Consider the following 16,088-nt stretch of genomic DNA (forward strand, 5'->3'; position numbering starts at 1 on the left):
CCAATGGAAAATTTGGCCAGGACACCGGGGTAACACCCTACTCTTCTCGAGAAACACAGTGGGATTTTTAATGACCACAAAGAGTCAGAACCTCGGTTTTACATCACATCCGAAGGACAGCACCTTTTTACAGTACAGTTTCCCCGTCACTATACTGGGGCATTAGGACCCACACAGTCTGCAGAGTGAGCACCCCCTACTGGCCCCTTAATATCTCTTCCAACAGCAACCTTAGTTTCTCTCCCATCCAGGTACTGACCAGGCTCACACCTGCTTAGTTCCAGTTCTGAGTTGCAGGGTGATATGTGAGCTTTAGTTATGTTAACAGGCCTAGTTGCTTCTTCTTCATCTTCTTTGCCTTTTGGCAGGATTTGAAACCAGAGCGAAATGAGAACCAAGTTGTCAGTAAGAGCCTCCTTTTCCAGTCACTCTCTTCTGTCGCAGCTGAGGCTCAGCCACGTGACCTTGGTGTTTTCATGAAGTAAATGTTCAAGTAGTGGTGGAATGGAAGTCAACATATACGCTGCAAATTGTAGCCTGCTGCCCACAAGCATGGATGTACTAAATTTCACTGAATACATCTCATCAGTCCTCACATGATGAAGCCAAGACTTTGTTTTGGACCTTACAAGCCTAGTGGCAACCTGATTCTGTGTACTGCAAAGTGGAGCAATGAGAGCCTTCACTCGGGCCTGTGTTTAGCTGCGATAGTGGATTGAAGCAAAAAAAAAACTTTTTAAATTAGAAACAGAATCTCCAGTGACAGGCCTGCCCTTAGTCTGTGGCACTTTAAGATGCATGAAGTGCCTCCAGTGACCTGTGATCTGGACTCGGCATCAAAGGCCTACGAGTCTCGACACAATGGAGCTTGGAAATGTCATGGGAAGTGAAGTCGAGTGATGGGGTGTGGAGAAGATGCACCCTCAGGCTTGAATAGCGATGGCCACAGAGGCAAAGGTGTTCCGTGTTTGCCAGTTCTGTGAGCCCGGTAAAAGGCATCGAAGGAAAAGAAAGCCTATTTGGCCGGGAGAGGAAATGACGTGCCACATGTAAAAGTAAACAAAGGCTTTGGCAAGTGGCGGTGGCCTGACCTGTAGCTGCCCCCTTCCCAGACAGCCTTGTAACACATTACCGCTCAGTCCCGCAGAGGGGGAGAGCGTAGCACAGGAAACGATCCCTCCACAACCTGTTGGTTGAAGAAGCGTGCTGCAGTAGACGAAACTCTGCTTCAGCAATAAAACAGCGTTTCAGGGGCAGTGTTGAAGTCAGTGGGCTCAGCTGCCGACCTCCTCCTCAACTCTGCAAATTCCTGGACATCAAGGGCTATGGATTGGAAAGTACGCTAGGAAAGCTTTGGAATGAAAAAAAAACATGGATCAACCTGTCTGGTCCCAAAGCCAGAGCGTTTGTGCAGCAGTGCAACACAGAAAAGCTCACATCTCCTGAATGTAGCATTTTACATCATACCGAGGGCCACAAAGAACTTCGGTGTGACATCCAATAACAACAGGACCGGCCCTACGACGCTGTAAAAATCCTGGAAAAAGGAAGTCAAACGGTTCAAACTAGCCGAGCCTTTAATATTTTAATCCTATGCGCTGTGCAGTTTGTCGTTCAGTTCCCCTATGTGGACAAGGGATGTGATTTTTTTTTTGTGTCCATTGTCTTTTTCCTTAGTCCTTGCAAAAGTTTAGTCACTGAGTCCCTGACCGTACATTGATTAAAATCCCAGCGATTTCTGAGTAGCTCAGTGGAGATATGAAGGCCACACAGGATGACAACCTCTGGCCCCCAACCTGTTTCCACCCTCTCGCAGTTGTTTTGTGTACAATTTTAAAACATTGGGGATAGGAATGCTTTCAAAGGACACCAGGAGGAGGAAGGGGGTGGTGTTGGTGGGGGGGGAGGGTAGTTGGAGATCTGTGCTTTAAAAATGTGGAAAACTAAAACTAGCAGGCCGGCTCTGAAAAAAGTCCACTCCCTCACCACCACCACCACCACCACCACCACCACTACTTCCCCAACTCCTGCCTCCCCCACAACTCCCCCCCACACACACACACAAAACGGCACCATCCAGGCTTTTGTGGTGTTGAATGCCTGCGGTTTGGAAGCATGTGACAAGACTCACTCTCCCCTCATCCTGTCTTATTTGTTGCAGGCAGCCGCGTTTCAAATGCAAGGAAGCAGCAGACAAAACAGCCTCAAAGGGGAAAGGGGAAGAATGAGATGGTTTCCTAGTTTGTCTTTGCTTGACTTGGCAGCAGCCAGTAGGCTCATTCATCTTTCTCGCTCTCAACAGCAGTAGCAGCACCCCCTCCCACCTCTCCCCTCTCCTCCTCCCCTTTCCCCTCCACACACACACACACCATGTTCACTCCCCCCAATCAGCGTGATGCATGCGCTCTTACAATAAGGGGGGATGCATCTCACAACATGGCCTTCTTCTGGGTCGCTTAGAGTCCCATTCAGAAAGAGGAGGAAGTTCTGCAGTGCCATTGAAAGTGCGCCAGCTCACACAGGAAGTTGAGGCAGCATATTTTAACTGAATGAGAAGTGCGGCCCTGCACTTTTTTGTGTTCCCGTGTGTGTGTGTGTGTGATGGTTTCAGTGCTCTTCTCTTAAAATAGCATTCACAGCCTCTTTCATCTTCCTCTTTACAACATGGCACCCAGAGTGCTCTACGGCAAGCTGATCAAAGATGGGACCTAGTTTTGAGGCAGTCAGATATCAGAGATTAAAACTCCCCAGCAGAGTTTTACAGCTGCTTGCAAGTGCGTCTTCCACAACTGCTCAGAAGTCAATTTGTCACTAGGAGAAGAGCAGTCCAGGTATTCGTATATTACTTGGAGAGTACAGGATGGGATTGGAGGCCAGTTCTTGGATGGGGATTATCTGTGGGACTATCTGGATAATAGTAGGAGTTTTGCTGAATATCTATGGAGAAAGGGTTTCAATTTCTTTCTTACACACTGCCGTTCTTTTCAGACATACCCCCAAAAATGAATGTTCACACAGTTGAAACAGTTTCAATCTGCTTTTGGTACGACCTTCACTAAATACATAAAAGGTGTTAGACAGAATCATAAATTAGAAAGTTTCAAGCTTTCCTGTGCGATTCCTGTGAGTCGATCCATAGAGATAAAAAAAAATGGCTTCAGAACACATGATTAAGAAGATTTAGAGGAGGTTTTTAAGACTAGAAATACTTTTCCCTATAGAGTTAATTTCTACCACTGGTTTTGTCAGACTTTTTGCGTGGCTTAGGGTGTGACAACAGACAGAGTGAAAGGAAGCTTTTTTTTTGTGGATCCTGAAAAAAGTGGCATTAACATGGGTGATTCAGCCTTTTTTTAAAAAAAAAACTTGTCAAGGCCTGCTAGAAATATTAAAACACACAGAAGTACAAACAAAACAAGAAAGCCAAAAACCCAACGTGTTTCTTAACTCTTCCAAAACTCACCCAAGTGTCTGAACATGAAGAATACATTCATGTTTCCAGTAGTCGCACATTGAAACTATTAAAGTTTCTTGAATTAAGCCTCTGGGTTTTGGCACGGGATGCGAACTGTTTCTATAAAGAGCAGCCGAGGGAATGTCTTTTAAGAAAAAAAGAGCACACATTTTTGTGGTAAGACACAGGCAGTTCCTTTACATGTTTTATGCTTTAGTTAATTTTCTCAGAGGAATTTATTTTTTATGACTAATGGACCACATCTTGTTGGGAAGTGGGAAGCTCTGGTAGAGCTTATGATGCTTCTTTTGGTTTTAAGATGACCTGAAAGGTAATGTGTCGGCACCCTCTTTGAGACATTATTGCCTCCCCTTACTCGTCCGTACCCAGGAAAACATATTTATTCTCATAGCGTATACAGCATTGCCATAATAAAATTAATTGGAGCTTCTTAGTGACAGCAGTACACCTTGACACCATGTTTTATTTCTCCTAACCTCCATTGCTCTGTAGATATAACGACTTGCAGCAATTCCTCTTTTAACAGTTTTAAAACTTCCTCTATGATCCTCTTAATGGGGAGCTTCTTTTGATGTGGGCTAATAGCAACCGTGGAACCAATAATTCCTTCATTTCCTAGCAGAAAAAGAAAACTTCTACAAAACAGTTTTATGTCGTACTTCATCCGATCTTACAGTCTTCAGCAGGAGCAGTGCCTAGACGTAGACTGTGACCCATGATGTTTTAATTATTTTCAAAGTTGCTCGCCTCTCTGCAAGCTGTACAAAAGCTGCACCCACTGTATGGTTCTTATTGATTATTCAAAACTTTATATAATGCATCCCACAATTGCCTGGATTCACGAGACCTGTAATTATGCGTAAGAGCTCAGTTGGAGTTATCCAGGTGGCATTTATATCCCAGCAGCCCTTATTATAGTAGCCTTCAATCTGAACCAGTACACAAGACCACAGTGTCACACACCACACCCCACCCCCTCCAGTCTTTGGCAGCTTTTCAGCTTTCACCTCTAGCCCCATGGCCTCCCCAGTTCCCATTCCGTCTGCTAAACTGTGGAGTTGTTTTCAGTCATCCATAATGGATCGGTAATGGATAATTTGGGTGTATAGATTCTCAGGAACGTCTCAGTTTCTGCCTCTCACTTTGAAGCTGTAATGTGAGTATAAATGGGCTCAGGTGGTCCCTGCAGGCTGCTGTCTCATTAAACGTCTTTTATGTATTGAAAAGACATGGATATAATTAACATAGTTTTGGTAATCTCTAGTTTTTTTTTTCCTGGTCAGGATACAGGCCTGCAAGAAGCACTCAGCTCTGCTTGGCTGATGTAACGCTTGGCCTGCCTGCTGCAAGTAGGCCTGACACAGGTTGTTAACCTCTCAGTGGTCACTTACATGAGTGTTTATGTATGTTTATATTTACAAATGTGTGTTTACCTCGTAATTTGGCTTCTATGCTTCACGCCTTTGAAAGGGGTTGTGCTAAGGGACCTTGTGGCTGCACAGCTCCATAACCAGGCAGGTATACTGGGACAGATGAGTCATTAAATGTTTGAGAAAAGCCAGGGTTTCTGCATCAAATTAATTGGTGGCCTGACCCACGTAGTTAAAAACCTTTTCAATGTAGTCTTTTTGGGAACTTCTAGGCCTGATTTATCGGTACAGTATTCTTTAGTCCCACAATAGACCATAAACTACTTTGAAAAAAGTGACCGATTGTGCAAACTCTGTCTGTTTTAAAGCTGTTAGACTGGTTAGCGCCTAATCTACAGGTGTAATTCTAGAGTTAAGATACCACTCTTACTGTACTGTATATGGTCATTAACTGCTTGGCAAGAAAATGTGGCCTGTAAAGCAAAAATGTTCAAATATTTGCTCGACCGTTTAGCTCCAAACATAGTCAGTTCCATGCTGAAAAGTGGAAAAAGTGGAAAGAGAAAAAGACAATGTTTTGGCTGTTGAGCCTTCTTTAGGTGTGTGGTCCAGGTGTACCACACACCTAAAGAAGGCTTCACAGTTGAAATGTTCTCTTTTTTCTTCTTTCTTGCTACTTTTCAGTGTGGAATTAACCTCTTCGTGTTCCTTCGAGTCAGGACACAACTTTCCACTTGAACCTCTTACTTAACAGTATACGAACTGAAAGGAGTTCCTGCATAAACCAGTGGTCACCTAACGGCCATTTTGTTTGCTCAATTCAAATATCATCTGTTTGGTGACAGTTGAGTTTAAACATGGCATCGTTCAAGCTCAAACTTGCTTACTAAAGCTGCGAATTTACTTTTCAGACTGTGTCTGCTTCAAAAATACACAAGAAAAGAACTTGTCACAAACATGCGTACACACCAGGTCACCAAGTGCTTGGCAAAAATATGCCTTATAATCCCAACTGTTCCGAACTCCAAACAAATATTGTAGGGACAATCCAGTGAAATCGGGTAGCTAGCTACCTTTACTTAGCCACCTGTTTGATTTAATTCTAAATATAGTAGGTATTAATTTAGTGAAAACACAACAAACACATGTCATAACTGGATTTTTGCTTAAGCCAAGATGACTGCCCATAAAACTTCAGAATACTAGTCTTAGGATCCAGAGTTTTGGTGAAATTGAAACTTGCCAGGTTTGATCACAATAAAACCTGTTTCAGATCAGCAACATGTGTCAGGGACATTTTTTGGACACATAGGACAAAGGGCTAAGTCCACTTGTTCAAAACCTGCTGGGCCAATGTACTCCACAAAATGTCCGGAGTCATTGCTGTGACAATGAAGTTGCGACGTGTCAAAAGAGGATTGCTGCTTAAAACAGGTTGGCTTTCTGCCCGCCTTTGTATTCTCTTGTTGATAAATGCCCCGTGCCACAAACTGCTCCTGTGCGAAACCTGCTTGGCTAATTAACTCCAAACTAGATAGGTGTCATTTTTTGTAAAAAAAAAAATACAATTGAAATATTGTGAAAGGGGGTTCCACTGGAAAATGAAGACAGCTGTCTGGCTGCCAGTTTTGCAGGGGGAAGTTCAAACTTCCTCTGTCTTTAGAGCCACTAAATGGAGTGCTTTGAACATTAACAAATTTTAACACCTTCTGCACTGCATAAATTGCAACCATACTTTTATGCCCGCACTGGCCACATAATGGTGAACTGGTTTGTTTCTGCCCAAACCAAGATGGCCATTTATTTCTGTTGTTGTTACATGGCTTGTTTTGTGAAGGGCTGAAAATGTATCGCCAACCGTGTTTTTTTTACTATAGTATTTCATGACTGTGGAACTTGAGGATGACACAGTGACGCAAAATTTCTGCATCATAGTGCTGGGTTCAATTACAGAGCTGGAGAGCTAGCTGCAAGGAGTTTGTACAGTATGTTCTACCTGTGTTCGCCCGGGTTTCTTCTCACAGTCCAAACACATGCTGGTAGGTTAATTGGCTTCTGGAAACACTGTGTTTGTGTGATTGTGTCTGTCTGCCCTGTGATGGACTGGCAGACTGGCATCCTGTCCAGGGTGTACCCTGTCCTGCACGTGTTGCTTGCTGGGATAGGCTCTGGCTCCTCCATGACCCTGAATTGGATGGTTAGATCTTTCTTAGAAACCGGTAAAACTGCATGACGTTTTTTATGTCTCATTTGTATTTGAATTAGAATGCTTTTAAGATGCTTGTGACTTACCGTTACGGTTAGTGTCTGAGATGTAATACACAATTGTTTTTCTGCATTGGCTGGTTTTTTTTTCCTTATATCAAAATGCCTAACTCAAGACTGTTACTCCAGTGACAAAGGATAATAGATGAACGCCTTTCAATCCCATTGTGTAACCACATTCGGTATTCTCATGATGAATCATCTGGTTAGGGAATTTGGGAGGAGAAGGCACAGCCCTAGCTGTCTGTACAGGCTTCAACAGGCATCTGCCCACAGGAGGTCACTGTGGAATGCAGGGTCCAGGAAATCTAGCTCCCGACCGAGCTCTTGAGTACTACTTGTGACAGAGTGCAGGCCTACCATTTCTAGTTCACTTTCAAATGTGGGATTCTGTATAACTGGAATCTGTCTCTTGGTGGATGTTGTTCTCTGTATTAAAGTGTCCTACCATATGTTACACAAAAACAGAGCTGACCATTAAATGATCTGGTATTATTGGCCTTGAAATGAACCCATTTAGGGTTTTGAAGAAGCACAGTTAGATGGCTGTTCTTTGAGCTTACAAGGATTAATATATTTCTTTTTTTCCCCTGAATTCTAGCTTCTTAACCTCCATCCATTTTCTAAGTGCTTTGTCCAGTAGGGCTCATGGCGTGCCTGTCTCAGCAGGGATTAGGCACAAGGCAGGGTACACCCTGGGTGGAACACCAGTCCAACCAGACAGACACAGACATGCACACACTCCATGCAGATGGCACCCCTGGAATTGAACCTAGGCAGCAATTCTACCTACTGCGTCACTGTGCCACACTGTAGCTTCTTACAGCCTTGTGTAATTCATGGAACACTTGAACTTCAGGAGTCATGATGTACTGTAAGGACCTCTGATTCTTCTTCAAGAGTGAAGTTTTGTGGGGGGAGGGGATAGCTCTGTTGCCATTCTGCAGCTGCTGAAAGCTTTCCGAAGATTTTTGTTTTTGTCACAAGTCATTACTTGCTGCATTCTTCTCGTGTTTTTCCCAAGGTTACTTAGAGCCAAGAGAATAAGTGAACTTTGGAATCCTTTTCTGCTGATTTTTTTTTGTGTGTGGATTTTCACATGAAAGTCACATGCTAGCTTCTGGTTTTCTGACATTGTTCCTTACTGAAAGTGTGTCCATTTTAGGTAAGACTGAAAGACCCTCACCTTTCAGATTCTGGTATTCTGAAGGCTGCCCTTTTCATATCTGTCTAGTGTGAGCATTTTAGGGAAGAGGAAATCCTTAAAAAAATATTCCTGGTTGCTGCAGAAACTCCTGCAGGATCACAGGGGCCTACATCCTGACAAATTGTTCTTTCTTTGAAATGTCCTGTCAGGTGTTCTTTAGAATTCCGGAAATTGACACCACAGTTGCACAGAATATCTTTGTGTGGCGATCTTTCTGAAACACATAGGAAGTGCTGAGCAGACAGTAATAGAAGGAGGTTCAGTTGTGGAGACGTTTCTGTAGAACAATGTAAATTGAAAATGGAATGCTGTTTTTCCAAGTGATTTTGCCTCTTTTTTTTTCCAAGAGGGGACCTGCATCCACAAACCTCTTTTTTCTGCTTTACATTCCAGGACTGCCTGAAAGCTTGCCAAGAGCAGATCGAATCGGTTCTGGTCCGCAACTTGAGACAGGTGCGCCAGCAGCAGCAGCAGGATCCAAGAGGCCCCCGCAAGGAGATGGACGAGCTGGACCAGGCCAGCACCCCAACAGACGTCCGAGACATCAACCTGTGAGCTGGTTGCCTGGAAACCTCACAGGAGAGCGTAGAGCTGGAGAAATTAAAATAACAGCCGACCCCCCCCCCCCCCATCAACAAAGTGTGCTTGCTAGTCTTTCTACAAAGACCTTATTTTTTTATTTTCCTTAAAAATTACAACAAACGTGTGCTCCCGTTTATATAGAGGGGAAAAAAAGCTATTTTAGATATTAAAAAAAAAATTAAAATGAAATTTAAAAAACCAATAAAGTCTGTGGTTCTGCAGAAGGATAACCTGCCATAAACTATTTTGCATACTCAATTGTTTTTAAGTTGTATAGCCGCAGTAAAGTTCCAGTTAAAAAAAAAAGATAAAAAGCTTAAAAAAAGCTTGTAAAAAATAGCAGGAGAATTACAAGGCTGTGTGTATGAGTGAAGGGGCTAAGGGCCAGATGTACGAAGATGGGCCGGGCCACCCGCAGGGCAAACATTGTGTTTCTGTTGGGACACTTCGCACAGTAAACATTGTGTGCTAATAAGCCTTGTGAGAGCTTTGCGACATGTTTCCAAAGGAATAGCAGTAGGTAACTTGTGGTTAAGGCTGAACTGTATAGCCTGCTAGCCCACCTGTGTGTTGTCGAGCAGAAACTAAGAAGTGTCCTGGAAAAACGTCTGATCAGGAAAACAAACTTGCACTTGCAGTGGAAAGGGAGACAGGAGAAGAATCTCGTTGTTTTTTTTCCTATCGAGGTGCTGGAAATGTCATGCCCTTTCCCACAGCTGGGTAAATACGCATCTGTTTATAAAAGTAACCGAGCTGTGAGCGGACTTGTAATACTTGATTATAACATTTGTAACTACTAGGGTTGAATCACATACCACCTACAGTACACACTCTTAGGTTAGGTGCATTTCCTATTGCTCTACACATGTTCAGAGTGAGCAGAAGGTTCCAGAAGCACCTGTGCATGTGTATGTGTACAGTTTTTGCTCCCAATACACTGGGGAAACTAGACATGCCAAAGATTTTTTGTTCAGTGCTGGCAGGTAAAACCTGCTTATAGGGGAAAATAGGAATTTGTGCTTTAGTCTCATTAAGTAGATTATCCAGTGCCTATGCCTATATATACAGTAAATACCTTTTTTCCTTCGATTCACCCATTGCTGCTGAACATGATGTCAACTTGTCACAACTGCCATGGTCAGGGACCAGAAAAGAAATGTTCTCAACAAATTGACACGTTTTGAAGTGTCGCACTTGGTACCAGCTGCACTGCCTCTTATTCAGATTCTTGAGAAATTACTTTTTGTTGTGGACTCCGCCCAGATTTTGCAACTCCTCACAGGAATCCCCGAAATTAAGCATACAGTCAAACCGCAAAGAATGATTTTGCCGCAGCGAAATATTTCTCGAAACCTCGCACGTATCATTGTGCCCGCATAGCCCGTCGCTTGGAAGGTTTTTTTAAAACACATCGGCGACTCCTACAACAGGCGCAGTCCTCTGGTACATCTGGCCCCTAGTTTTATTTCTATCTTGGCGTGTGCGTGACCATCATTATTGGACACCTTGTGTTTTTCCATTCGGTGCAAACGGAGCGCCCAGTACAGCCTTTTCTCCTGCGTGTAAAAAGAAACGTCCGCTCAGATGCGTGTGTTTGTGACTGTGCGGTTTGCAGCGTCGTTAGATTGCGAAGCAATAGACTTGAGAGAAATTAGGGAAGGTTCCAGACAGGGGGAAAAGCCCCTGAGTGGGCTGAACCAATTTTTGATACAGAAAAAAAAATGGTTTTCAGTACGGAATGTTAAATCTATTATTTTTATTATTATTATTTTATTATTAATAATATTATTATAAGTGTTGTTTTTTGTTGTTGTTAAGCAACTACTTCTGTCACGGTGAATGCTTTGTCACTAATAGTGACTTCAATAAGCTTTTCTTGTTGTTGTTTTTTTTTTTGTAGTGTCAGGAAATAGCTGCTTCTTCAGTGTGCGTTTACGTGCCTGCGCGCGTGTCTGAGGGTGGGTGTCGGAGGCGAGGGTTGCTTCTGCAGCCTGCTTGTTAGTGCACCTGCGTCATTGTGCTCCACTCGTGCGCTTTGTCTTTGTGGGGAAAAAAATGGGGCTTGTGGAGATGACCTCGCTTTAGGGGAGAGGGGGGGCTGAGCCCGCTCGCTCCACAGAGTGCCGGGGGAGGGGGTGGGGCCGGGGTGGGGTGGGGGCAGTACGTACTGTGCAGTCCAGGGGAAAGAAAATAGAGGTGGTGGTGGAGAAATGAGGAGAGTGCAGAGTAATCACCAGTGGTGGAATGGCGTACTCTGCAGTGCGCGCGGTGAGGGGAGTACTGTAATCGTTGTGTGGGGTGGGAGTGAACTGTGTTTCCCTGCCGGTTTTGCAATCCAGGTGACTTTTTCGTTTTCCGTCTTCTGAGATGAGCACCACAACGTGCACCTATGCCATGCAGGGTGTGGGCTTGGCTAGTAAGGGATCATATAGCGCCCATGGTAGCAAAGTCTCCATTTGAGGTTGCAGACGTGAGTTAGTGCTAGCCAAGGGAATGCTCAGTTTTGCAGAATTTGGTCATATCCCACACTGGTTGTCACCGGGCATGCTGCTGAGAGAGGGCAAGAGGTTTTAAAGGCAGTGGCTGGGTTAAAAGGTGAAGGGGCATAGAGGGAGGGATCTGGTCAAGCTACAGCTCCAGTCCCAGAGCCTTTCCCAGCAATAAACTGATTTTTTGATGTGTATGTTTGTGTTCCTTTATTTTAAGGTTATGTTTTCTGGACCATTTTCAACATGCACATTCTGAACGGCAGCAGATCAGACCAGATTTAACACAGCCATATTCTTCCTTGTGCTTGTTCTTTTTTTTTAACGCATTGGGCAGTTAAAAATGGTGGAACACCTTTCATTAGTCTCTTGTAGTCCGGGGTGTTGGTCCACAGTTACTGATGTTGCAAACCATTTCATTAGCAAAGCACTTTTGAACCAAACTCCCTAGGGATGAATGGAATGGGTTTTGGAAGTCTGCTAAGGGAGACTTACAGTAGGGATGTAATGTTTTTTCGTTTTGTTTTTTTGAACTGTTTTGTAGGGCTGGTTTCCTATGTCAGGTGTTCCCATGGTGATAGCTCAAGGTGTTGTAGTGATTTTTAACACCTGTTCTAGAAGACATTCCATCTGAAAACATTCCAAAAAAGAGAAAAGTCTGACCATTTCATGTGTTATTTAAAAGAAATGATTACATTTAAAGAAAAAAGACAAGATAATATGTGCCAATGCAAAAAAAAATGGCTACCGAAAAGGTTCGCAATTTTAATTTAGTTTTTTTTTAGGTTTATTTTTTTATTGATCAAATAATAAAGTTTATTTGTTTTACTTGAATTTTTTTGTCTGCTCCATGACTAAGTCACTTGGATGATATACAAAAAAAAAGTTGCAACAACTTTTTTGTCTGTTTTTGCACATGTTATGATAACAGTTGGTCGATTTCTGAAAACAAAATTGAAGCTGTTCGTTAAAGGTCTTACGGTCACTCAAGTGCAAAAAATTGTGAATACTTAACATCTTATTTCCTTTCTTGTTTTGCTGTTGTAACCTGGAATTCCAAGTTTGGCGATGTTAAGAGGTATCTCAAGCTAAATTTAGTCTCTGGAATTCACTGAAAGCAGTTCAGGCCCGAGCGAAAGTAAAAATGATAGAGAAACTGATCCCTGTACATATTCGCTTCCTGAAATGCACATATTCAGATGACATACAGTAGTATAAAGTAATGAACAAAGAAATTAAGCTGTAAAGTACGATACCATCTCAGAGTTAGCAGCCACCTGTACATATTCGTGACCATTTTAGGTCACCAATTCAATTATGGTGATATTCACTGGGTGAAGACCCCACCATCACAGAAGATGGTTTTACTATTATACTTTAAATGGTATAGTTGTAAAAAAAAAGAAAACCAAAAGAAAGCTTTTGAATTCAAGGACCGGTCAGCTATTCTTCTCTGCTCAGCCTGCAGATTTATCACACACTCCTTTTTCATTTCTTCAACGTGGATGTGACTCCGTCACACGTGCTAAAACTGAGGTTTCCGTGCAATTGCCAAATTATCATGGGAGAAATAATGCTTTTTAAACTAGGTAACCATAAGACCTTTAAGTTGCTATGAAAAAATAAAACAGTAGATGAGCAGTTTTATTTTTTGGGTTGTGTATTTTTTGGGGGGGGTGTGCAGGGGTTTATGGGGAAAAAGGTGAGATAGATGGAGGTTTTATGAGGGGTTAGATATTCCAAAGTGATTCGTGCAGACAGGAGTGTTTTGACGTAATAAAGAATCTGTATTTTTTTTTTGCGCTGCTAAAAAGCTATGATTTGTTTCATCCTTATACACATTAACAGTACTTAGCTGTGATGTTTCACTGAGTGTGCTGCTATTTTATAAACATTTGTATAATATAATTATTTTACTGCTTAAGAAAAAGTCTCAGAATACTGAAGTAGATGGTAAACGAAGAACATGAAAACGAGTATTCGACTGGAAATGCTCTTTGTACAGTTTGCTCTGATAGCATGTTTTCCTTTTGGGTTTTTTCCTGTATTTTTTTTTCTTTCTGTCCTTATCACCTTCTGCAATTACAGTATATTTACCTCAGGTTTACTGGACAAAAAAAAATCCATATTTCAATACCTCACAGCTACTGTTTTCAGGGAGCCTAGTATCGAGCTGAAACAGAAGGACTCGCTTTCTTCTTAAGAGGAAAAACTTTTTTCCAGCGAGAGGATTTGAAGGGCATGAAGCTCCCATCTGGACTTAAACATAGTGGAGGGGGGAACAAACAGAATATTGAGCCAATGAGCGCCCATTGTATAAGTGAACGATAAACTTTGTAAAAGAATGAATGGGCATTAATGTGGAAAGTGTTGGTAGAGAACTAGGTGTTCATGTCATTAATACTGAAGGTGCTAAAGTTGTAATATGCATCTGCTGATTGAGAAACCAAATGGTGCCATCACCAGAAAAAGGTGTATTGTTTTCTCTGCTAAGCTGTTGGTTAAATGACACTGAACAACGGACGATTTGGGTTCGGTAAATCTCCATAAAAGCGTTTGGTTTTGAAGATGTTTGAAGAAGCAGGGTTTTCATTTTCCACTTCACTGTAGGAATTGTACTCACAAAGTCTTTGTTAAGTGGGCTATACTGTACTTCTTACATAATACCAGCAAAAAAGCGTGCCTTATTATAACTAAGTCAGAGGTAACAGGCTACCCTGGTATCTTTAAAATCATGTAGTTCCCAGTTGTTGTCCTTGTGTTTTCTGGATGTTGTTCCAAATGAGCTTAATTGAGGCCTTAATTGAGATAATTAATCATTTAAACTTAAATCTCTTTACATTGCTTGCTGCTTTGATGCAGAGATTTCAAGTCACCTGGAAGAGTTTAGAATTTCTGACAATTGCGGGAATGCCTTGTTCAATTAATGCTGACGTTAAGCTCGGCTAGAATCACAAGCTCCAGACACAAAGGTCCCGGAGCAGCAAGAATGAGAGACATTGGGAGTCCTGCTTCATACGATCTGCTGTGTCACCACAGAAATAGCATCACCTTCCTGTGATGTGTTACATTAACAAGATACAGCAAAATGGCTCTCTACTCCCCCTCCACCTATAACCATATCATGTACCTCAAGTACTGTCAGTTGCACAACCTCTGTTCAATAAACGTCTGCTTTAAAGAGTGTGATGCCATATCAGTTTAATTTTGTTCTCACTTTTTTCTCTCCGTCGAAGTGACTAAAAAAGCAAAGCAGTGTGGATGATGTAAATATGGTAACGAGCAAGTTAATGTAGTTATGAAATGCATGTGGATTTTGTCAGGGGGAGGAGAAGGAAAAGTTTTAAGTGAGTGTCGCCAAGTGGGTAACATTTCCAGAAGTAGATTTACTGTTACTGTTAGCAAAACGGGCAGAAACAGAACATCCTGATTCCTCAATGTGCATGGAGAGTTTTGTTCAGGTTTGGCTTTTCATCTCCATGAAAGCACGGTGAAGACACTGTTTAAAATAAAAGGCGTTGTAAACAGGGAAATAACTACACAGATGGTCCTAAAATCATTTTTGCTGAAAAAATGAAGACAATAAGAAAATACAGGATCTTTTGATTGTTCTTGTATTTCAATGGAAGATTGCAGTAGTCTTCAGAATATTATCAAGCTTCATATTGCACTCTTAAGCATTTCATTCCCAATGCTCTTATGTTTTTGGTGGTTTAAATGCTAAGTCATTAAATTTCTTGTGACTGTGTTTTATAGACAACACCTTGTTTAAACAGTGCTGGGAGGAATGGATAAAAAGGTATTTGGGGTTTTCTGTTATCCTAAGATGTTCTGTTCCAGGCCAGTGAATGAAAATGGTTACACATAACCTGGTAGTAAGTTAATACATTCTGTGGAAGAGATAGTTCATGTTCAGTATTGAAAAGGTTTCATTTTGAATAACCAGTTCTTTATTGATCTGTTTTAAGGGGATTATTTTTAAGTGTTGTGAAGGATATAGGCATGCTGTACGGTCAATAAACTCACCATGAATGAAACATGGCTTTTATTCCTTTTTTCACCAACTGTTCATTTGTATCTGCAAAAAAAAAAGCTGTTAAAAAGCTGATCTTTTTATAGCAATTTCAGTAAAAACTAAAAAGGCCACACTAAGGACTGATAAATGACAAAAGGCTGTTATCTTAATCTTTTAAAAAGCTTTTATCATAAACCATTCAGTATCAAAAACCATTCATTTCTTAGAATCTTCTTTATTAGTTTAGCTAGTTATCTTGTTCTGGACACCCACAATTCCACAATGGACATGGCCTCTGTTTTCAGTCCTGAAAGAAAATATCAATTCCTCATGGATCGATTATCAGCATTTGTGCCTTGCTTTCACCTTGCAAAATAGGCTTGTATTTGGGGTTGATTTCCAGTATTGGTAACAATAAGCCATATTCTAGTGTTATAAAACCCTGTATTATTTCATCAATACATTCATATAATAATTACAATGGTAACTATTTCAGTTTTAAAAAGACTCAAAATAAAATAAAAGTATTAATTTTTCCATTACTTAATATATCTATTGCATTATTTGTCCAGACAAAAACGTTTTAGCCAATGCCCTGTGTGTATAAAACTTGTGACACAATTCTGCATTGTGTAGCTTTCAGGTTATTTTTGTTTGTATTCTTTTTCAAAATATTTAATATTTGCAC

At 41.6% G+C, this 16,088-nt stretch overlaps 1 protein-coding gene across 2 annotated transcripts in view; it reads left to right on the forward strand.

Annotated features, from left to right (window-relative positions):
- The window catches only part of LOC148654493 (G1/S-specific cyclin-D2), a 32,761-nt gene extending 17,339 nt beyond the window's left edge, over positions 1-15,422 (forward strand). For both annotated transcript variants that reach the window (XM_088646750.1, XM_088646751.1), the window contains exon 5: positions 8,711-15,422. In XM_088646750.1, the coding sequence (XP_088502876.1) occupies positions 8,711-8,872 (162 nt within the window). In that variant the 3' untranslated portion in view covers positions 8,873-15,422. The remainder of the gene's footprint in view (positions 1-8,710) is intronic.
- The last annotated feature ends 666 nt before the right edge of the window (positions 15,423-16,088 follow it).

Source organism: Lepisosteus platostomus, chromosome 9 (genome assembly GCF_059453375.1).
Source record: "Lepisosteus platostomus isolate fLepPlt1 chromosome 9, fLepPlt1.hap1, whole genome shotgun sequence".
NCBI classification, from domain to species: domain Eukaryota; kingdom Metazoa; phylum Chordata; class Actinopteri; order Semionotiformes; family Lepisosteidae; genus Lepisosteus; species Lepisosteus platostomus.